Raw genomic sequence first — 24,687 nt, 5'->3', positions numbered from 1 at the left:
CTTCTCTTCTCTTCTCTTCTCTTCTCTTCTCTTCTCTTCTCTTCTCTTCTCTTCTCTTCTCTTCTCTTCTGCTCTGCCCTATCCTATCCTATCCTATCCTATCCTATCCCCTTTCTTATCCTATCCCATCCCACCCCATTTCACTCCAATTCATTCCATTAGTGGTGGGATGCAACCGGTTTAACAACCAGTTTGGTGAGTGTGCACTTCGCTTTGTATGTATGCAGCATTAAAACACCTTCTTAAAAACTTCAAAACTTACCTTCTATGTCAGCGCCCGTCAGTAAAACAGCTGATGTGCAGCAATCCACTGTGCTGCGCTAAACAGCTGAGCTAAAAAACACGGAACTATAGGACAGAAAAGCACGAAGGGGGGGCAGGGAATGCTTATTGGAACTACCGGTTTGTCTGAATCGGTTCAAACTGGCTGAATCCCACCCCTGATTCCATTCCATTCTTTTCACATGTATCCTCTCCAACAATTTATTTATTTATTTATTTATTTATTTATTTATTTATTTATTTATTTATTTATTTATCATTTATTTATTTATTTATTATTTATTTATTTATTTATTTATTTATTTATTTATTTATATTTGGTGCTTCTAGACCGCCCCCTCTCCCAGAAGGGACTTGTGGCTGAGCTACAAAAAAGCTAATAGATACTGTAGTTCAGTGACCTGCGGTGAGATTGATGGCTGGTGAGGCACTGACACAGTGGTGGGTTTCAAATTTTTTTAGACTTGTGGACTTCAGCTCCCAGAATTCACAGCCAGGCATGCTCAGTTCCGATTTAAAGCGACAGCATTTGTTTTTCTCCTTTGCTCCTTCTTTCTTTTTCTTTTTCTTCTCCCTTCCCATCCTTCCTCCCTCTTTCCCTCCCTCCCCCCTCTCTCAAACAAACAAACACACACACACACACACACACACACACACACACACACACATACAAGTTGGATTTGACTATCTCTCCTACCCCCTTCCCTCTCTCTCACTCTCTCTCTCTCAAACAAACACACACACACACACACACACCCTTGCTTAACTCTGCTCGAGTGATCATAAAACGCCTAAAGTCAGACTAGATGAGGCATGCAGTTCTCCTGCCTCATAGTAGAGGGCGCTTTTTTAGAGGCTTTTTTAAACAGCTAAGCAGAGTCATCCATGGTGAGGCAGCAACTAACTCAGCCTGACCTCAGCTCTCGCCTTTTTCCTTTTACATTTTTTTCTTTTCATGACAGTGGTGAGGCTGTGCCTCCCCTGCCTCACCTGACTGCACGTCACTGCTGTAGTTCTGATCTCTCTTCCTATTCTCACTTGCACAGCCGTACAGTATAGTAAATCAGAGTTCATATCTGGTCATCTAAACTTGAGGAAAAATATATATATGGTACACGCACCTGTTGCAATCTACTCAGGATTCCCACCCCAGAGTTTCACCAGAGCCGTTTTCATCTCTTTGTTCCTAAGCGTGTATATGATGGGGTTCAACAGAGGAGTGATGGTGGTGTAGAACACACACACCACACTCTCCATGATGTCCCGAGAAGCCGGTCTCAAATAGCGAGAAAACAAAGGCAGGTAGTATATAACCACCACAGTAAGATGGGCAGAGCAAGTGGAGAAGGCTCTCTGCCGTCCTTCACTGCTACTGATCTTCAAAATGGCGGTGATGATGTAGGCATAAGAGGCCAGGATGAGGACAAAGCAGGTGATTGTCACAAAGCCCATGTCGATGATGATCACCATTTCAATAACGTGTATCTCAACGCAAGCCAACTTCAGGATGGACGGAATATCGCAGAAGACATAGTCAATGTAGTTGTTCTCTCCATAAGGCAAATGAAAGGTAAGAGAGGTCTGAAGGACAGAGTGGCAGATCCCTCCAATTATGGTACCCAAGGAGAGGAGGAGGCAGGCTTTCGAGCTCATGAGGTTGCCATAGTGGAGCGGTTTACAAATGGCCAAGAAGCGGTCATAAGCCATCACGGTGTAAAGAAAGCATTCTGTACACCCGACGGAGTTCAAGAAGAATACCTGTGAGACGCACCCGGAGAAGGAAATGATCTTTTCCCTCTGGATGAATCCTGCCGTCACTTTGGGGACCACCACAGCTGAGAAGGCCATGTCCAGGACGGAGAGATGACAGAGGAACCAGTACATGGGCTTGTGCAGTTGAAGGTTGGAGATGACCGCCAAGATGATCAGAGCGTTTCCAGCAAGGGTGAGTGCAAAAATGATGGAGAAGAAGAGAATGAAGGGCAGCTTTAATTCTTCTTTACATGGAAACCCAGAGAGGATGAATTCATTGGGGGCTGTTTGATTTGGACACTCCATGTGGGATTTTTCTTGTCACTTATCCAACCTGTTGAACAAAGGCAGTTAGTTCCTACTTGTGAGAGGGCATTGACAGTGTACTTAAATTTTTGTAGATCTTGCAATTATTTTCTAAGAAGATCATGCCCATCAGCCAACTCTTTCTTTGACACATAAATCTATGTAACACCACTGCTTCTCAGCACAATGGAGAGAGCGCTGTTTAATTTTTTCAGTTTTCATATCCATTGAAGTACAGCATTGAGCAATAAGACAATTTCTTTATCGATAAAAAAAACCTTCTGGGTATCTTTGGCGGAGCTGTTATTCAGTTGTTTCTCAGTAATTTTGTTCAACATATTATTAGCTCTCTTCCCTCAAAGTCACAATCGGTGATTGCTACTAACACCATTTGAAGGCTTCTTCAGTTCTCTTAATCAATGGGGAAAAGGCTCCCTCTGAAAATCTGGGATTCTTTTTTCCAGAATTAACGATGTTCCTGAAAGAAGTAACATCTGGCAAAGAAAAGATAGCTCTTCTTCAAACTTCTAAAGCCTAGCCTACAAAGGCATGGAGAAGGATAATAGATCCCTACGAACCAACCCAGGACTAGTGAAGGAGAAATATTCCTTATATCCCAAAATTCTATATGATTTGGAAAAAAAAGAATAAGAACTGAAAACGAAAACCCATTGTAATGTTAGAAACATTGTCTGCTCAGTATTTAAACCAGTATTTAGTTTGTAAGGTTGGGGGAATTAGTCTGTTATTCTTTTAGGGATGCTAGTAATCTAGCGGGAATATCTTCTCTTTGACTGATCCATTGATTGGCGATAACTCATCCTGTTTCAGCTGCAAATGGGATACACCCAGAGGTGCTATTCAGCCAGTTCGGACCGGTTCAGGTGAACCAGTAGCTCCAATGATCAGCTGGTCCCGCCCAACTGCCCCTTCTCTATCCTGTCCTTTATTTCCTGCTTTCTAGCTCATTTCAATCGTGTGGCACAGCGGATTCCCTCCCAGCTGTTTTACTTACCATTGCTGACTTGGACGGTAAGCAGCGGAGCTTCTAAATGCTCCATTTTGAATGCTCACCAAACCGGTTTTGTTAAACCGGCAGCATCCCACCACTGGATACACCTAATTGTTTTTGTCTTATTTAGAACTGCTCACCTCAAACTACTGATCCTGTTCCACTCTGAATGATGAACAATGCGAGTTTGGTGCCACTAGCAGACAACCAAACATCAGGTTGGGAAGAAGTACCAGCGAGAGACCAGTCTGCAGGATATCCTCTTGAGAAGAAGCAAAGTCCATTAAGCAAAGTAACGGGAATGTTCTCCTTCACTCATCAACTTGAGAAAGAACAGAAGTGTTTGGGATGGATGGATGTTCTTTTACGTGGGTAAGAGAAATCAGATTTTGCCTATATGTTAGTTACTAATTGCTTAATAGACTCCTGCAACTCCCTTGGACTGCAAGGCGATCCAACCGGTCAGTCCTAGAAGAGATCAACCCTGACTGCTCTTTAGAAGGCCAGATCCTGAAGATGAAACTCAAATACTTTGGCCACCTAATGAGAAGGAAAAAACTCACTGGAGAAGAGCCTAATGCTGGGAAAGATGGAGGGCAAAAGAAGAAGGGGACAACAGAGAATGAGGTGGCTGGATGAAGTCACCGAAGCAGCCAGCATGAGCTTAATTGGACTCCAGAGGATGGTAGAGGACAGGAAGGCCTGGAGGAATATTGTCCATGGGGGTCACGATGGGTCGGACACAACTTCACAACTAACTAGCAATATACCTTTTACTAACTATTTTGAAATTCCCAAGGACTCATCGATCATCACACAGCCTGGAAAATTATATTGCAGATAGATTTTCTTTGGCATCATTTGCCACTTCACAGATCTATTCCAACATTGTACTTTGTGCAATATACGCTGTCTAGAATTCCCTCTGTGGTTTAATAATCTGATAAATCAACCAATAAATAAAATCTCATGGAAGGAGTGATTTAATTCATTCCCCCCCCCCCCCAATGCTATGTTTGCTGGTGTGAAATTGACAGAAATGGATAGAAATGACAATATATCTAATATCATTCGTGGAACAATAGGTAGAAAATCCTGATGTAGTTTTTGAATTAGTTGCTTGTTAATTTGTAGCCTTGTAATTCTCTTCCTGTTCAGAAGATTCACTGATGAATTTTCTCTTGATGGAAAGCAACGTATTTTTAGTTGCTCCAAGATGAATCCTAAACTGTGCATGGAGAGGAAGATCTCAGACTTCCTGTTTCTAAACGTCAGCCAGTTTAATTAATTGCAAAACCTCCAGCAAATATAATTGCAGGTTTTTTAAAATAAAAATAATAGTCATTCCATTGTTGTGAGATACATCATCTAGAGGTATTTGGATTTCTGTTTTGAAGATCTTACGAACTCCTGCTTGATATGAACTCTGAATGTGAAGTGAAGAGTTAGCCAGAGTCGGATTAACAGAATAACAGAGTTGGAAGGGACATTGGAGGACATCTAGTCCAACCCCTGTTCAGGCAGGAAACGGTATACCAGGTCAGACAAATGCCTGTCCAATCTCTTCTTAAAAACTTACAGTGTTGGAGCACCCACAACTTCTGGAGGCAAGATGTTCCACTGGTTGTGGTCTCGCTGTCAGGACATTGCTCCTTAGTTCCAAGTTGGTTCTCTCCTTGATTAGTTTCCACCCATTGTTTCTTGCCTTGCCTTCAGGTGCTTTGGAGAATAGGTAGACCCTCTCTTCTTTGTGGCATTCCCTCAAATATTGGAACACTGCTATGAATCGTACGTCTTTGTATCTCCAGGTAGGAGCAGTTAGACTCTTTCGTTTCCACATCTTTTTTTATAACATTGCAACTTTAGTGAATGCTTTGCCTTCATTCCCTAGAGTTGGTAAACATTATTTTAAAATATGGTTGATTTAGGAGAAAGGTAATTAAAATTGGCCAGAAACCCCCCTGGGAAACAATTACTTTCAAACAATGGGTGAATTTGAAAGTTTGCACACATAAGCATAAAAATGTTCAATTAGCCATGAGTTAAGGTACTATTGTTTCCAATGGGAATTAATTCAAAACGATTATTTTATTCCAGAGCGGACTGCTCAAGTCATTTTTTCTGTCTTATTGTTTGGATTATCTTTTTCCTTCACTAAAATGCATAGACTGAATGTCTGTTATTTCCTTAATCAATCATAATGTTGTCCTCCCTGTGATGACCTTGGCATAAAGCAAAGGCAGATAGCAAGAGCTTGACCAAAGCTTGTCTTTATTCAGCGGCAGCTATCTGTAAACTAACTTCTGCCCTGGATGACATCATTAAAAAGGTTAACTGTTTCCTAGCCTTAAAGAGCTAAGCACAGCAATTGCACTTAAAATATCACATAAAACTTACACATCATTACATCTCCCCTCTTAAGTATAAAACATCTAATATGTTACAAAATCTTTCCATATTTTGGGTTTAATGGCTCGACCATAGCGAGAGAATGTTACCGCTGTCTGATCATCAGTAAAGTTACTATCAAGTTGTGAGTCGGTCCCAGCATTGTCACATGCTGATATGCTTACATTGTTCTTGGCATTTTCGGTAGGCTGTATATCCGTGTTCAGAAGTTTTGTGCCATCATGCACCTGCGCTTCACTTTCCTTGTTGTTTTCTTCTTCCAACGCAGCGTCGGCAGCCGTGTCTGGACGCAGATGACACCTGTTTCTTCTCAATTGCTGTCCACACTTGGTTTCAACTACATATGATTTTGGTGAATTGCCCTCTTTGACAATTCGAGCAGGTTCCCATGTTTTCCCAGTGGCTCTATGTCTCACAGCTTGCCCGGCACACAGTGGACGAAAAGGCTTGGTGGATTTATCAAAATACAGCTTTTGCTTTCTCATGTTTATGTCCCTCTGAGCTATTACCCGCTCATGTGCAATGGAACGAGACTGCAATTTATGCGGAGCAGTAGGCACTGTAGTCCTCAATGTTCTTCCCATTAACAGTTGAGCTGGTGAGCATAATCCCTCAATGGGTGTTGCACGATAGTTTAGTAGGCCCAAATACACATCCTGCCCTGATGTTTGTGCTTTCTGTATGATGGATTTGGCTATGCCAACATACTTCTCTGCTAGGCCATTGGCCTGTGGGTGATAAGGGCTTGTGGGTTTGTGCTTAATTCCCCATTCACGCAGGAAGCACTGGAATTCAGTACATGAGAATTGTGGCCCATTATCAGACACCAGTTCTTCACACACTCCATGTCGTGAAAGTATTGTCTTGAAGGCCCATATGACTGTTGCCGCTTTTAAACTTCCCAGCTGCACTAGTTCAAAGTATTTGCTGTAGTAGTCTACTATTATCAGATAGTGTATGTCTCCAAAATGAAAGATGTCCGTAGCCAATCTCTGCCATGCACGTGAAGGAGCATTCCACGGTGTAAGAGGTTCTTTCGCATTGTTTTTTTGAAATGTCTGGCAGGTGTCACACTTCTTTACAAGTGTTTCAATATCAGTGTCCAAATGAGGCCAGTAGACCACCTCCTGTGCTCTGCGCTTACACAGAGTGATGCCCAAGTGTCCCTGATGAATTTGTTCCATTACTTCTGCCCGTTGCGACTTAGGTATAAGAATACGGTCACCCATTAGTATGATATCCTCATAAATGGATAGTTCATCTTTCACAGGCCAGAATTCCTGCAACTCAGGACACAGCTTCTTGCGTTTTTCTGGCCAGCCATTGCACATGACGTGCATTAATTTCTCTAGTACTTTATCCTGTTTGGTGTCTTGTCTTATTCTCTCCAGCCGTACATCTGATATTGGCATGTTGACTAGTATTGTATGTACCTGCTCTTCCAACTCAGGTTCATCCCTGGCTTCATGTCCTTCTGGAAACACTCTTGACAGGCAATCTGCCATTGGAATTTCCTTCCCAGGCTTATACTTCACTGTGAGATCATACTGCTGTAATTTCATAATCATTCGCTGCAAGCGTGGAGGTGTAGAAGCTAGCGGTTTTTGTAGTATGTACTCCAATGGCTTGTGGTCAGTTTCTACAACTACTGGACGACCATATATGTACTGGTGAAACTTCTCACATCCATTCACAATGGCCAACATCTCTTTCTCAATTTGAGCATAATTGGCTTGTGTCGTGGTCAGTGCACGCGAAGCATAAGCCACCGGACGTCCTTGTTGAGTCAGTACAGCACCTAACCCAAACTGGGATGCATCCACTTGAAGCACAGTGCCAGCATTTACATCAAAGTATCTCAGTATTGGCCCGGGATATTTAGTGATCAGTTTCTTCACTTTGTCAAAAGTCCTTTCCATGTTTGCATCCCAACACCAAATGGCATCCTTCTGCAGCAATGCACGTAACGGTGCTGTCTGTTGTGCGAGGCCCTTAGAGAATTTCGATAGATAGTTGAAAATGCCCAATGATGTCTCCAGTTCCTTTCTGGAGGCTGGGGCCTTCATGTTAAGAACTGCTGTGATCTTCTTTGGATCAGGCTTCAAACCCTCTTTGGTTAGTGGGTGTCCAAAATATGTCACTTCTCCTACCCCAATTTGCATTTTGTTGGATTGAGTTTAAGATTTCTTTCATGACATCGATTGAGCAAAGCAGTAAGGTTTCTGTCGTGCTCTGCTTGATCCTTTCCATAGACCAACATATCATCAACTATTACTTCAACACCCTGTAGACCAGCAATTAGTTCATGTGATTTCTTTTGAAATATCTCCTGTGCCGATGCTATGCCGAAAGGCACCCTTGTGAAGTGCCATCGACCCGCAGGAGAGTTGAAAGTAGTGAGATAACTGCTAGCTTCGTCAAGGCGCAATTGCCAGTAACCAGACTGGGCATCTAGTACACTGAACACTGTTGCTCCTACTAGCTTGTGTGCTATATCCTCTATGGTGGGGAGTTTGTAGTGTTCTCTCATTATTACTTTATTCAGATCACATGGATCGATGCATATACGAATTGCACCTGTGTTCTTCTTCTCCACCACAACTATAGAACTGACCCATTCCGATGGTTCAGTGACCTTCTTTACTACTCCCAACTTCTCCATCCTAGTGAGTTCCTGTCTGACTTTATCCACAAGAGTTAGAGGTATTTTCCTTGGCGCATGGATGACAGGCTGTGCACCCTCCTTTATACGTATGTGGCTTATGCCTGGAAGACACCCCAGGCCCTTGAATAGATCACAGTACTCATGTTTAATATCAGCTTCCGTCAGACCTCTGTGCCCACCATCCACAGTCATTATTATCTTCACAAGTCCAATCTCTTTACTTGATTTTAGACCTAGCACAGCTGGGGCTTGCGTTTCTATCACAAACAATTGTAAAGCCCTTTCCGATCCCTTGTAGGCACATTGTACATGGCAGCGACCCATTACTTTCAGCTTTTCACCACCATATCCCATTAAATTCGGTAAATTCAGAGTCTCTAAAGGGGATTCATCCCTGAGGTGTTCCAGATATATGTGGCTTGGCACACAATTTACTTGTGCTCCAGTATCTATTTTGAATGTGACTGGAGTTTTATTGGCCCCTATCTGTAATGTTACCTTGGCTTCATCTGTAGACTGATGTGCTTTCTGTATCGCTGCGAGATATATCGAGGAGCAGTCCGAGTTTGACCCTGCATCGTCATCATTGTCCTCTATAGTGTATACAGCCTGTGTTTGTGGCCTTTCGGTTCGCAAAAACAATTTACACACCCTAGCAAAATGTCCTCTTTTCCTGCATTTGTTGCATGTTTGCCCCCTTGCAGGACAGACACTGTTTTTATGGTGCATATTTCCACAATATCCACAAGCTGCTGCTTTGTTACTTGTTCCAGTGCCATAGGTGCCTTTTGTTCCTTTGTATGCCCTTTCTTGACCATATCTACTGCTTTGAGTTTCTATAGCATTGATCTGGTGCTGTGTTCCTTCCAGTATCTGCATGTCTTTTCTTGATATTTCATATGCTCTGGCAATCCTTACGGCTTTCTCAAGTTTTAAGTCTTCTTCCTGCAGCAGTTTTTCCTGGACTTCCTTAGACTTACTGCCCATCAAAATACGGTCTCTAATCATATCTCCAGCATCATAAAAAGCACAGTCTTTGGCAAGCAAGCGCAGCTGGGTCACCCAATCATCCACAGATTCACCTCCACACTGGTTTCTCTCATAAAACAGCTTTCTCTGCACTGTGGAGTTTTTTCTCGGGTTACAGTATGCTTCAAACTTTGCAAACAGTACCTCTGTTTTCTTTTTGTCCTCTGCAGTGATCTCCCCACTTGCTTGCCAGGCTCTGCACACATCACGTCCTTTCTGTCCCACACATATTAGAAAGTGTGCTGCTTTTTGCTGATTAGTCCAATTGTTTGCATCAGGTCCTGCAAACATGAGCTCTATCAGTTCCTTCCATCTTAACCAGTTTTCAGATATATTCCCTGATTCCAAATCTAGGGAAGGAGTGTTCTTTGTGTTGCTGTTTGCTGCCATGATTCTTCTCACCCCACTCGTGGTACCATGTGATGACCTTGGCATAAAACAAAGGCAGATAGCAAGAGCTTGACCAAAGCTTGTCTTTATTCAGCGGCAGCTATCTGTAAACTAACTTCTGCCCTGGATGACATCATTAAAAAGGTTAACTGTTTCCTAGCCTTAAAGAGCTAAGCACAGCAATTGCACTTAAAATATCACATAAAACTAACACATCATTACACTCCCCGTAAAATCCATGATCCATCTTCTTTCTTTCCTGATTATTCTTACACTTCTGTTACACTAATCTACTCTTACTACTCTACCCATAGCGATAAAACACACATTATCATCTCATGACATTTGAATCTGTTCAGGATAGGATGCACGTTTTTAGCAAGAAACGGAGGGATTTGGTTAATTTATGGATATGCAATGCTAAAAATGTACTCCTGGTATATATTTGTATTTGTATTTATTAGTTTGTCAAACATGTACAAGACAGCAGGTATAAATATACACATGGATATAAACAAAGGAAATGAATACTAATAAATGGGAACAGTAGGACAGGGACGGTAGGCATGCTTCATAGATTACAATAATAATACAATAGTAGAGTTGGAAGGGACCTTGGAGGTCTTCTAGTCCAACCCCCTGCCTAGGCAGGAAATCCTATACCATTTCAGACAAATGGCTATTCAACATCTTCTTAAAGACTTCCAGTGTTGGGGCATTCACAACTTCTGGAGGCAACTTCTGTTCCACTGATTCATTGTTCTAACTGTCAGGAAGTTTCTCCTCAGTTCTAAGTTGCTTCTCTCCTTGATTAGTTTCCACCCTGGTGCACACTGGTGCGCTTATGCACGCCCCCATTACGGACCTCTTAGGAATGGGGTGACCCCCACAGTAGACAGTTGAAGGTTGAAGGTATGCTTTGAGGATGTACCAATGGAGTCAAGGTAGAACATTCCAAGCATTGACCGCTCTGTTGCTGAAATCCTATTTTCTGCATTCGAGTTTGGAACAGTTTACTTTGTGTTTGTATCGAGTGTTTGCCCGTGTATCATTGAGGTTGAAGCTGAAGAAGTCATTGACAAGTAGGACATTGTAGCAGACAATTTTGCGTAGTGTGCTTAGATCATACCGCATTCATAATACATCCCTCCCTTAATATTTTATTATGTAAATATTATTATTAATATTTTATTACTATAATTATGTCATAACAATATAATTGTTACATAATACATTCCTGAGCATGTATTCAGGCTTCTTATCCAAACCACCAGGCAGCTAGGAGAACCATTGTTTCAAGGAGGGATTACTTGTCTTCATACTGCTAAGCAGTGCTGGGTTGCCAACTTTTTTTACTACCAGTTCGGGCAGCCCTTGCGCATGCACAGAAGCATCCAGGTGGGTGGGTGGAGCCTCCCGCCACTGCTACTACCAGTTCACCCAATCCGGGCCAAAACGGGAGCAACCCACCTCTGCTTCTAAGCAGCGACGTGCAGTCAGGGGAGGCAGGGGAGGCACAGCCTCACCACTGTCATCATGAAAAGAGGAAAAAAATGTAAAAGGAAAAAGGCGAGAGCTGAGGTCAGGCTGAGCTGGTTGCTGCCTCACCGTGGATGACTCTGCTTAACTGTTTAGAAAAGCCTCTAAAAAGCACCCTCTACTATGAGGCAGGAGAACTGCATGCCTCATCTCGTCTGACTTTAGGCGTTTTATGATCACTCGAGCAGAGTTAAGCCAGGGTTAAAAGCCTAAAAATTCCCGATGTAGGTGAGGCACGCAGTTCTCCTGCCTCATAGAAGAGGGCGCTCGTTTGGGCGGGGCTTCTTCAGAGGACCCGAGGCAAGAGCAGAGTTGAAATCCTCTCTGAAACAGCTGGAAAAGGTACGTGTGGGTCACAGGGAGGGGGAGGAATTCAAACTTCATCTTCCTGGTGTGGGGCTTTGGGCAAAGGCTGGAGGGAAGGGTTAGGGTTTGATTGCAGGCAAAGCCACGTTGCCTTTTCAAACCTGTAATCAGTGAAGCTGGGCTGGATCCTTCCGGGGCTGGGGGAAAGTGTGTGTAGTCCTATCCAACTTCTCTCCCTCTCTCTCTCCCTCTCTCTCTCTCTCTGTGTGTTTGAGAGAGGGGGGAGGGAGGGAGAGAGGGAGGAAGGAGGGTAAGGGAGAAGAAAAAGAAAAAGAAAGAAGGAAATTTCTTTTGCAAAGGAGAAAAACAAATGCTGTCGCTTTAAATTGGAACTGAGCATGCCTGGCTGTGGAATTCTGGGAGTTGAAGTCCACAAGTGTAAAAAAAATTGAAACCCACCACTGGGTCAGTGCCTCACCTGCCATAAACCTCACCGCACGTCACTGCTTCTAAGCAAGTCATTCCACCTTCCCATCAAATTAAAAAAAGAAATGACTATGCACAACAGACTCTATGATTTGAAACAAGTAGCTGATGTGGATATTTCTAATCAGCGCCTTTGGCTTTCTATGCAATTTGACAATGTGATATTCATTCTTTCAGAGCAGTCAATAGAAAATTCCACTAGAGCCAATCAATGGCTACCTGAGACTTCTCAGGAAAGACGAACTGTAGCGATCACTGGCCTGGATTGAAGCTAGGCCCAAGTACAAGATAAGTTTCGTTCTTCTATAAGTTTCTATTCCTGAACATTTACAAGATTTCCTGTAAATCATATGACCATGAACAAGCTACGTGTAGTATCATGTTTCTGTATACGTGATAGTAGTTATCTATGCTTATGCTTGACTCTGACCAATAGAATGCTATTTCTTTGTGTATCTGTAAGCTTGCTAATAAAAGGGGTCGGACAGAGCAATCCGTGTGCACCCACCTCGAGGACTTCATGGTGTCGAGTAGTTCTTGAGCCAGGTGCCCCCGTGCTGGCACGCACCCTCGCGAGGGTCCCCGGAGAAGCAAGCCTCCCCCCGGTCCTTGCAGGTGTTAAGGACCCCGAGCACCAGTGAAACCTCACAACTGGTGACCCCGACGTGATTCCTGTCCAGGTTTGCGTCGCCTTCACCCCCCTGTCTTACGCACCTGGCAAAGGATTGATCATCGTAAGTATGGGGCCCCTCACTTTCCAAAGCTTCGTCAGCAGGGACGAGCTTCTTATCTTGGTGAAGAAGGAAAAATTGCTTGCAAAAGGTTAACGGCACCACTATTTATCCTCTTTCTAAAGTTTCTTTAAGTAAATTTTTCTAGTACTTAGAAAAACAATGTCTGGCTTATCTGGAAAAGGCTCCATAAAAATGTCTATGTGGAAGATTGGGATTTATTTCCACAAGACACAAAGAGCCCCTGCAAAAGTGTTATCTATCAAGTAAAAATTCTTTCTCCAAAATGATCTTCAATTGGCCTCTCAACTCCTCATGGAGATGTTAATTTTTCAGCTCCTCTACGGTTAGAGGAACAATTAGCAAAAGAGGAGGGGAATAAACATGTTTTTTGTCTCTCCACCTAAATTGATTCCACAAGATCATAAAGTAATTAGTTTAAAGGATTGCTTTTTTCTATCCTTCCTTGTCCTGCTTCGCAAGAAAAGTTTGACTCTGTGTGTCTGCCTCTTACCTCCCCCCACCTCCCTCTCTCCGAGATGTCTGTTGTCCCCCCCCCCCACTTTTCTCTCTTTAGAAAGACTCTGTGTCGGCTTCTGCTTGTTGTCCCCCCCCCCCACTTTCTTTTCTTTTGAAATGTTCCCTCCCCCCCACCTCCCCCCTTTTTTTTGGAAGAGCCTGTATCGGTATAACAAATTGCGGGAAAACAACAGAGAGATAATTTTAAGGCTCAAATGAAGTTTGGTGAAATTAGCAAAGGGAAATGTTATGTTTGAATGCTAGAGAGTAATTATTGGTTTTGAGAATGATTTTGACTGGAAATAGTGTAGAGAAGGGTAACGAAGGTGAGAGACTGGAGACTAGAGCATGTGAGGAATTGTTGCAGGAACTGGGTATGTTTAGTTTACTGGTCAAGGAGAGAGATGGCTTGGAGCTGGGGAGAGATTTCCTAACAGTTAGAGCGGTTGGTCAGTGGAACTGCTTGTTTCCAGGGGTTGTGAATGCCCCAACATTGAAGGTCTTTGAGAGGATGTTGGATGGTTATTTGTTTGAAACGGTATAGGGTTTCCTGCCTAGGCAGGGGGGTTGGACTGGAGGACCTCTGGGGTCCCTTCCAACTCTGTTGTTGTATTGTATTGTATTGTATGAATTGTAGATTGTTCCAGTAAAAAGCATAACTGCATGACATGTTATAATTTTTTGCTCCAATTTTTTTTTGTTTAAATGAACACAGAGTTATTTTGTTAATTAATTTATGGCAGCTATTGGGGAACCTTTATTTGGGTTCGTCCATCTGTGTCTGCCGCTACTTAAAGTTTTTTATTTGATTTTTTTTTCTTTTTTTTTGTGCCCTTGCCACAGTTGAAAAGATTAATGAGATTTTGAGCATTCCATTTGTGGTTTGCGTAACTTGTCAGCTAATTCTTTTGATGTTTTTTTTAAAGATAAAAAGGCTCCGTTTTAAAATGTTTTGCCATTATTATTTTTTTAGGCAGTTGTGAATTAATAACCTTGGCTTTGTTATAACAAATTGGACTGATTTAATTAATATTATTTTTCCTATTCCAAAATCTGATTTTTAATTTTGTTTTCAGAATAACTTTTTTTTCAGTGTGCTTTAACTAACTATGTGGTCTGTATGACTTTTCTGCTTGCCTATTGTTTTTGATTCTTTGCTTTCATAAGACTTTTTTTTTTTTTTGGATGGAGGGTGAAATTGCTTATAAGGACTCTCATGAAAGTTTCCTACCTTGCAATACTGTTGTTTTTGCAACACTAAAAATTGTTTGTTGCTATTTTAACTTTTCACATCTTTTCTTAACAAGCTTTTTAACTATATTTCTGACTTTTATTATGTGTGTCAATTTATTTTTAATTTTTTAGGTATTTTTTTTTAAACTATGTTTTTTTTTCAGATTTATTTTTGATTATTTTTTTTTATCAAAATGCCTGGGGACTGGCACAATCTTGCCATATGCCACTCAACCAGGCCAAGCAAATTGTTTCATTTTGCCCCCAGTGTTTTGGGGCATCCCCCTCTGGGGACACGGAAGTTAATCCCCATGATTAGGCCTTTAATCACTATAGCAAATGGATGTCACCTATGTTTCCTTTTTTTTTTTCGCTCCTTAGAAGTAAATTCATTTATTTAGTTAGGGGGTTGGACTAGAAGACCTTCAAGGTCCCTTCCAACTCTATTATTCTATTATTATTGTATTATTTATTTTTTAATTTTTGGCCACAATTTTTCATTTTTTTTCAGCCTTTACTGCCTTGGGCAAACTTTTCCTTTTAAAGACTGACAATGGCCTGGCCTATTTTTCATTGGCTTTTTGTAATTTTGTACTAATTGCAACAGTTTTAATTTTTGGGGTTTTTCCTTATAATTCCACAGGTTAAGCCATTGTGGAACGTGTTAATTGGTCCTTCAAGGACTGTCTTTTCAAACAAATAAAAAAGGCGGGATTTTGGGTACCTAACAATTTGGTGTACCCCAATTTGGCTAATTTGGCATAGGTAACATAATAGATTAAAAAAGTTTGTTTGCCTCCCCCGCAAGGGGGACGAGGATATGTTGTGCTTGTTTTTACAGATTTTTATGGATTTTAGTACGTGATGTTTGTCTAGCCAAGAATATTGTCGTACCAGTTCCCAAATCCAGTTCCAGAGATGACCAAGATGACTTTACAGACAGCACAGTGGCCAATACGATCTTGCCAAAACAGCTGTCCAGTGATGTGGAAAACCTGATCACCAAAGCAGTGCTGAAACAACGACACGAGAACTTATGTGCTGCCATTTTTGCCAAGTCCTTAGTCATCATTAGTCATCATTTGTTTATGTTTACTTGTTCTGTCATCTTACCCAAAAACTCATTTGAACAGTGACTGCAATAAAAATTTATGGGTGCAACTAACATTACACACACTGACTTGAACTGTACATGAAACATTTGCTTTTTACATGCTTGGATCCTGTTTGAATCTTGTTTGCAGTAATTCAACACTTCATTGGTTCGAATTATAAGACTATCTCTCATTGAGGATTAATTGCTTATGATCCTCCCCCTGATGCAATTGTTTTGTATACTCCCATAGTAGCAGTTCCTGAAAATGTAACATGTGCTAAAGTAGTTAACTGTATATTTTTAAGTAATAAGCTTTATTGTCTCTTATTTTTTCCTCCTACTCTGCTCTTAATAATAGTCATGCTTTTCCTAATGCTGATCCGGAGTGTTGGATGTGCCTTTCTTCCCAACCACCATTTTATGAGGCTGTTGGCTCACCCTTCCCCTTTGTAAATGCTACTTCAGATACCACATGTCGTTGGAGTAATTCTTCTATCACTGTTTCTTCTATTATTGGTCAGGGTTGTTGCATAGGCTATGTTCCCTCTAATTATTTACAATATTGTATTAATGCCTCTACAGATTTATATCATCAATGTATGATTTATTTGCCTAAATCTCGGATGTCTTCTTCTGTCCAGTCATCTGGTATTCATGGGGGTTGGGTGACTTTGTTTTCTTCCAACCCCACTGTTGATTTTTCAAATTATTTTACAGGATACTTTTTTATTCCCACCAATGGCTCCATTTGGGCTTGCTCTACAGGAGCCACTGCCTGTGTCCAAGGATACATTCTTCAACAACAACGCTCCTTTTGTATCCAGGTCCATTTCTTGCCTAAGATATCTGTTTTTTCCAACTTCCAATTTATTGATATCATGGCCCCCTCTCACTATTTTTTGAAAGCCAAACGAGAGGTCGTTACAGCACTCACTCTGTCGGTCCTTTTGGGCCTGGGGGCAGCAGGAGCTGCCACTGGAATTGCTGGTCTCGTGGTTAACGATCAGCAAATTCGCCGCCTTAGCACTGACGTTGATGCTGACCTCCATCGCATAGAAACATCCATTGTGGCCCTCCAAGACTCCTTAACCTCTCTTTCTGAAGTTGTTTTGCAAAACAGACGTGGGTTAGATCTTTTGTTTTTGAAAAGCGGGGGATTATGTGTTGCCCTAAAAGAAGAGTGCTGCTTTTATACAGACAGCTCAGGTATTGTACTTGACTCTATGGCAGAATTGAGCAAACGCCTTAAAGAACGAGAAAGGGAAAGGCAAGCAACACATAGTTGGTATCAAGGTCTGTTTACTCTTTCCCCTTGGTTGACTACTTTACTTTCTGCCATCATAGGCCCCGTAATATTCCTCCTTCTTGTTTGTACAATAGGACCATGTGTGCTGGGAAGATTGCTTAAATTCTTAAAGAATCGCTTACAAAATTCGGATGATAATGTTGCTGAAACACGTAAAACGGTTCAATTTCTTAGTCATGTGGTCAAACATTCAGGTGATGATGTCAAACAACCGCTTTTAAATTTCTTTGATAATGAGAGTGACTTAGAGGGGGAACTGGATGCCAAAGAGGTGTTTGGTGAGAGTGGTAGGTTGGAACCGAAGGGTCTCAGCCTGCTACCTCAGACCTGCACTCTGGAGGCATCGAAAGCCCCTGGTTTTGAATTGCTTTAAGAAAATAAAAACAGAGGAAATGTAGCAATCACTGGCCTGGATTGAAGCTAGGCCCAAGTACAAGATAAGTTTCGTTCTTCTATAAGTTTCTATTCCTGAACATTTACAAGATTTCCTGTAAATCATATGACCATGAACAAGCTACGTGTAGTATCATGTTTCTGTATACGTGATAGTAGTTATCTATGCTTATGCTTGACTCTGACCAATAGAATGCTATTTCTTTGTGTATCTGTAAGCTTGCTAATAAAAGGGGTCGGACGGAGCAATCCGTGTGCACCCACCTCGAGGACTTCATGGTGTCGAGTAGTTCTTGAGCCAGGTGCCCCCGTGCTGGCACGCACCCTCGCGAGGGTCCCCGGAGAAGCAAGACTCCCCCCGGCCCTTGCAGGTGTTAAGGACCCCGAGCACCAGTGAAACCTCACAACGAACCGAATGAAAAACTACTGGTGACCTTCTGCACCATAGAGAGTATTTTAACTTTCCGCACCTGGGTATGGTTTGCCAATGTATTTTTATTTTTTAATTGCATTGATTTCATCAAGCATGTATTAAACAACATATATATTTATAAATATAATTTTGGATACATGAAATGGAGACGAATAAAAAGAAACATTAGGATAGGGACAGTAGACAAGTTGCTGCACTTATGCACGCCCCTTATAGAACTCTTAGGAATGGGGCGATTCGTAACGGAAATGTATAAATATTTGCTAGAAGTAACATTAGAAGAAGAAAAAGTTAAAGGCTGCATAATAGCATGGGCCAAAATTTTGGGTTATAATATAGATCTAGCAGATTGGGAAAGAATTTGGAACATAAATTATAAATTAACACGATCAGCAACATTGAAAGAAAATATATACAAAATGTTTTATCGTTGGCACCTATCACCAACAAGATTGGCTAAAATATACCCAAATTTGAAACCGACCTGCTGGAAATGTAAAAAAGAATAAGGGACCTTCTATCATATGTGGTGGTCTTGCCCGGAATCACAAAAATATTGGAAATTTTTTTGGAAATGGGCGCAAGAAATCACGAGAGAACAAATAAAATATAAATCCGAAACCTTCTTGCTGGGAATAATCAAAGGGAAATACACACCAAAAAAAATCAAATATTTACTAACACATCTTCTAACTACAGCTAGAATTGCTTTCGCCCAATACTGGAAACAAACTACTACCCCCCCCCAGACGAATTAATAATAATAAAAAAAAAACTGGACTGCGCAGAGATGGACAAATTAACTCTAAAATTAAAAGATAAAGAGGAATCGGAATATTATGAAATTGGAATAATTGGTATGAATGGTTAGAAAACAAGAAAAATAATTAAGCCAAAACCAATATATATAAATACGTAAAGAACTGTGTATAAAAGTATGTAAATATAGAAGCGGAATATTATAAACATGTATAGATAAGATGATATAACAAGGTACAAATGTTAACATAATGACTGCAATATATGGTGAAAAGAGGAAAACGTATAGATAAGATGTTATAACAATGTACAAAATGTTGACATAACGACTGTAACATATGCTGAATGGGGCGAGGTCAACAATAGATAGTCTTTGAAGAAAAAGGTCAGCTCTTTTTCCATTTTCTGTATAAAGTTGATGAATAGTTTAGTAAGGAAGTAATGAAGCATTGGTATACTTAGGAAGTGAGCATTTAGAATACTTTATTTGAAAATGAAGGAATAATATTTTTGTTTGAATGTATGATATACAAGGATAACGATGAACATAAACATATTGGATGGATGATAAATGGGAGTATGCATAATTGAAAGTAGTGATGTATAAACATAAATAGTTGGGGGGGAGAATTTTTTACGCTGTAAAAATAATTAGAATGAGATAAGTGATTACATAAAGGTATATTGTTATTAAATAGATAATTAAAAATGCAAGGGAACTAGACTTGCTGAAAGGAAAGACGTTTTAAATTGTAATTGACCATATGATGCAAAATGAAAGTAAGGTACCTATTCATATTAGATGAAAAATTTGTGATTGTATAGGTAATTGAAAATATGGATGCACAAAGCTTGTAACCAAATGACATGCTGTACGTAATGGATGAGAATTTTTTACGTTGTTTTTTATGTTTAAAAAAATAAAATTATATATATATATATATATATATATATATATATATGTGTGTGTGTGTGTGTGTGTGTGTGTGTGTGTGTGTGTGTGTGTGTGTGTGTGTGTGTGTGTGATATTTGTGGTGATAAATAAATAAAGGGAGGCTAATATAGATCTATTTCAAGCTATTTAGCTCTCATCAGCTAGCCATACCCTTACTGGGATTAAAAACTGGACTGTATTACATATTAGGCAGATGTATTAGCCACTAAGCCACATGCTCTCCTCCTTATCATCTGAGCCAGTGAAATAGGTATGTATTTGTGTTACAACCCCTGGTATGCCCAAATATGGGAGGGAACTCACTACTCCCCCTTTCTATCGTCTCACTACAGGAGACCATCCAGGAGCAACATTAAAAATATGGTTTTCTACCTGGATGGTCTCCTGTAGTGAGCCGATAGACAGAAAGGGGGAGTAGTGAGTTCCCTCCCATATTTGGGCATACCAGGGGTTGTAACACAAATACATTTTTCCCCCACACAAAAGAAAGTTCAAGCCCCTGCCCAGCATCCACATGTCCATCACAAGATCCAACCAGGCACCACCCAAAACTGGAGATGCCTCCCAGTCACACTATCGCAGCAGCAGGGCAAAGTGGCCTTGCCTCTCTGAGAAAAGAATGTTATTTTGACTATGTCACCCATACTCCATATAATCCTCCCTCCCATTTCCCCACAGTTGAAAATGTAGCAGGCCTGAAGTCCCAAATGTAAAAAATGGCTTCCAGGTCTGACAGAAAGAAGTAGAAATATCACATCTCCTAAAGAGACATGGCACGGAGAGGATGCTTTGATGAAGTTCCTTCTCTTCCATGTTCCAACCTAGCAGAGCTAATTGAAACTGGCTGAAGAAGGACATTGCGAAGTTCTATGAACAAGATCTGGTTGGATGAGGACCTCTCTAAGAGTGGAGATGGGCAACCCCATGTGGGAATGGGTGATTTATAAACTACAGCATTGCTTGCATTTCAGATACTTTCCTGACCATCTGTTTAATCTCTCCTTTGAAACCACATGCTGATAAGAGGACCAATTGGTGATTCCACTTCTTTACATCTCAAAGCATCATAATTAAGAAAGAAGGGATTACACACAACAGACTGTGTGATTTGAAACAAACAACCAGAGTTGGAAGGGACCTTGTAGGTCATCTAGTCCAACCCCCCCACCCAGTGGTGTAGGAGACCCTACATCATTTCTGACAGATGGCAGTCCAGTTTCTTTTTGAAAGCCTCCAGTGATGAAGCTCCCACAGCTTCCGAAGGCAACTTCTGTTCCACTGGTTGATTGTTCTCACTGTCATAAAAACTCTCCTCATTTCCAGGTTGAATCTCTCTTCGACCCCTTTCCATCCATTATTCCTTGTCTGGCCTTCAGGTGCCTTGGAAAATAGCTTGACCCCTTCCTTCTCTGTGGAAGCCCCTCAAATATTGGAAGACTGCTATCATGTCTCCCCTGGTCCTTCTCTTCATTAGACTGGCCGTGCTCAGTTTCTGCAACTGTTCATTGTATGTTTTAGTCTCCAGTCCCCTAATCATCCTGGTTATTCGTTTCTGCAATTTTTCTAGAATGTCACTCTCTTTTTTATAGTGTGGTCACCAAAACTGGATGCAGTATTCTAGGTGTGGTCTTGCTAAGGCTTTATAGAGTGGTATTAATACCTAACTTGATCTTGATTGTATCCCTCTGTTGATGCAATTTAGGGTTGCGTTGGCTTTTTTGGCTGCCTCATATTTTGCTGGTTGTCCACTAAGACCCCCAAGATCCCTCTCACAGTTACTGCTATTAAGCCTGGTTTCACCCCATCTATATGTGTACTTTTGGTTTTTCTTACCTAACTGCAGGACTTGACTTTTCCCTACATTGAATTTTATTTTGTTAGATAGGGCCTATTGTTCAAGCCTGGATCTTGAGCCTAGATTCCTAGATATGTCTTCCCTGCCGTCTGTAGAGAACTAGTCCCCTAATCATCTTTTCTACATCGTGGCGAACAGAACTGAATGCAAATATTCCAAGTGTGGCCTCACCAAGGCATTATAAAGTGGTATTAACACTTCATGTGATCTTGATTCTATCCCTCTGTTGATGCAGCCTAGGACTGTGTTGGCTTTTTTGGCAGCTGCTGCACACAGTTGGCTCATATTTAAATAGTTGTCCACTAGGACTCCAAGATCCCTCCCACTTTGGGTTTTTCTTGTCTAAGTGTTGTTGTTTTTTTGGCTACCACCACATATTGCTGGTTCATGAGATCTGCTTTTCCCCCAAATGCGTTTTTTTCCAAGAAGCAACTGGACTTTTTGGTTTTTCTTTGAAGATGTTTTGCTTCTCATCCAAGAAGCTCTGACTGTGTGGAGGGGAATGGATGATCCATTCCCAATCATCCAGCCAGAGCTGAAGAAGCTCTGTTCTTTTTTCTTTTACCCCCCCCCCCCGAAAGTCCAGTTGCCTTTTGGAAAAAAAAAAAGCATCTTTGGGACAACCATGATTTGGATGACTGAGAATCTCCATAGACATTTAGTCATCCTCTGCCTTCTATGCAATTTGACCCTCTACATCCATTCTTTAAACAGTGGTCAATAGAAAATTTGAGTACTGCCATATACAATACAATAGTAAAGTTGGAAGGGACCTTGGAGGTCTTCTAGTCCAATCCCCTGCCTAGGCAGGAAACCCTATACCATTCAGACAAATGGCTATCCAACATCTTCTTAAAGACTTCCATTATTGGGGCATTCACAATTTCTGGAGGCAACTTCTGTTCCACTAATTAATTGTTCTGTCAGGAAGTTTCTCCTCAGTTCTAAGTTGCCTGTCTCCTTGATTAGTTTCCACCCATTGCTCCTTGTTCTACCCTCAGGTGCCTTGGAAAATAGTTTGACTCCCTCTTCTTTGTGGCAACCCCTGAGATATTGGAACACTGCTATCATGTCTTTGCTAGTCCTTCTTTTCATTAAACTAGACATACCCAGTTCCTGCAACCGTTCTTCATATGTTTTAGTCTCCAGTCCCCTAATCCTCTTTGTTGCTCTTCTCTGCACTCTTTCTAGAGTCTCCACATCTTTTCTACATTGTGGTGACCAAAACTGAATGCAGTATTCCAAGTGTGGCCTTACCAAAGCATTATAAAGTGGTATTAACACTTCACGTGATCTTGATTCTATCCCTCTGTTGATGCAGCCTAGAACTGTGTTGGCTTTTTTGGCAGCTGCTGCACACTGCTGGCTCATATTTAAATGGTTGTCCACTAGGACTCCAAGATCCCTCTCACAGTTACTACTATTGAGCAAGGTACCACCTATACTGTACCTGTGCATTTCGTTTTTCTTGCCTAAATGTAGAACCTTACTCTTTTCACCATTGAATTTCATTTTATTAGATAGTGCCCAATGTTCAAGTTTGTCAAGATCCTTCTGTATCTTAAGCCTGTCTTCTGGAGTGTTGGCTATTCCTGCCAGCTTGGTGTCATCTGCAAATTTGATGAGTTCCCCATTTATTCCCTCATCCAAGTCATTGATGAAGATGTTGAAGAGTACTGGGCCCAAAACAGAGCCTTGGGGTACTCCACTGCATACTTCCCTCCATGTAGATGCAGTTCCATTGAGGACTACACGTTGAGTGCGGTTGGTCAGCCAGTTACGAATCCATCTGGTGGTGATGTTGTCCAACCCACATTCTTCTACTTTATCAAGTAGTATGTTATGGTCTACCTTATCAAATGCCTTACTGAAGTCAAGACAATATAACAGACAAGATACAATGACCAAAATTGACATCATGTTGTTGTTGTTGTTGTTTAAATCTAAAATGTCTTGGATTTACTTGCTGCTGTCTAATCTGGATTCCAACGCCAGAGTTTCAGCAGAGCAGTTTTCATCTCCTTGTTCCGAAGTGTATATATTAGTGGGTTCAACAAAGGGGTGATGGTGGTGTAGAACACGCTTAACACACTATCCATGGAGTCCCCAGAAATCAAATAATGATAGAACACAGGCAGGAAGTAGAGGCACACCACAGTAAGATGGGCAGAGCAAGTGGAGAAGGCTTTGTGCCATCCTTCGCTGCTACTGATCTTCAAAACAGCCATCAAGATGTAAGCATAAGATGTTAGGATGAGGAGAAAGCAGGTCAACGTTACGAAGCCCATGTCAATGATGATGGTCAGTTCTTTGAAACGTGTGTCACTGCAAGCCAGCTTCAGGATAGGTGGAACATCACAGAAGACATAGTCAATATGGTTATTCTCTCCATAAGGCAAACGAAAGGTGAGAGAGGTCTGAAAGGTAGCATGGAGGCATCCTCCAATTATGGTAGCCAGGAAGAAGATGAGGCACAATTTCCAGCCCATGATGTTGCCGTAGTGGAGGGGTTTACAAATGGCCAAGAAGCGGTCATAAGCCATCACGGTGAAAAGAAAACACTCTGCATACCCAACAATGTTCAAAAAGAACACCTGTGTGACGCAGCCTGAAAAGGATATGACCCTTCCCATGATGTTGAATCCTGCAATGACTTTGGGGACCACCACAGCGGATAAGGTCATGTCCAGGAAGGAGAGAAGACAGAGGAACCAGTACATGGGCTTGTGCAGGTGAAGGTCAGAGATCACCGCCAAGATGATCAGAGCGTTTCCAGCAAGGGTGAATGCAAACATGGTTGAGAAGAAGAGAATCAAGGGCAGCTTTAAGTCTTCTGTGCATGGAAACCCGGAGAGGATAAACTCCTTTGGGGCTGTTTGGTTTGGACAATCCATTCTGATTTTACTCACCCAACCTATGGAACAGGTGAAATATTTTATGACAACATGAGATACCTGAAGCCTGAAAGCCTAAGGATGTTCCTGAAAGAAATTGTATCTCGCTAAGAAAAACAAGAGTCTTTCCAAAACATCTAAAATGTTGCCTACAAACGCATCGATCCAGAGAGTGGATCCTTATGGACCAACCCTGGACTTGTGGAGGAGATATCCTTCTTTTGTCCCAGGGTTTTTCATGATTTGGGGAAAAAAATAAGAGCTTGCAAGGAGAACCTATTTTATAGTTGGCAGAATGTTTTTGTCAATTTTTCCCCCCAGTATTTATTTTGCCATA

The 24,687-nt window shown here is 41.4% G+C and overlaps 2 protein-coding genes across 2 annotated transcripts; both read right to left on the bottom strand.

The window, feature by feature from the left end:
* Nucleotides 1–1,413: 1,413 nt before the first annotated feature.
* Nucleotides 1,414–2,340, bottom strand: LOC309401262 (olfactory receptor 10G6-like; the record flags this gene model as incomplete). The annotated part of the gene is made up of 1 exon (XM_081970325.1): nucleotides 1,414–2,340. The coding sequence occupies one exon, from the start codon at nucleotides 2,338–2,340 to the stop codon at nucleotides 1,414–1,416; it is 927 nt and encodes a 308-aa protein (XP_081826451.1).
* A 21,089-nt stretch (nucleotides 2,341–23,429) lies between these two features.
* On the bottom strand, nucleotides 23,430–24,350 carry LOC309401261 (olfactory receptor 10G6-like; the record flags this gene model as incomplete). The annotated part of the gene is made up of 1 exon (XM_081970324.1): nucleotides 23,430–24,350. One exon carries the CDS (start codon nucleotides 24,348–24,350, stop codon nucleotides 23,430–23,432), a length of 921 nt encoding a protein of 306 aa, XP_081826450.1.
* Nucleotides 24,351–24,687: the final 337 nt, after the last annotated feature.

Source organism: Natrix helvetica (genome assembly GCF_964273705.1).
Source record: "Natrix helvetica genome assembly, chromosome: Z".
Taxonomy (NCBI): Eukaryota; Metazoa; Chordata; class Lepidosauria; order Squamata; family Natricidae; genus Natrix; species Natrix helvetica.
The sequence above is the reverse complement of the archived record's forward strand: the minus strand, read 5'-3'. Positions and strand labels throughout refer to the sequence as shown.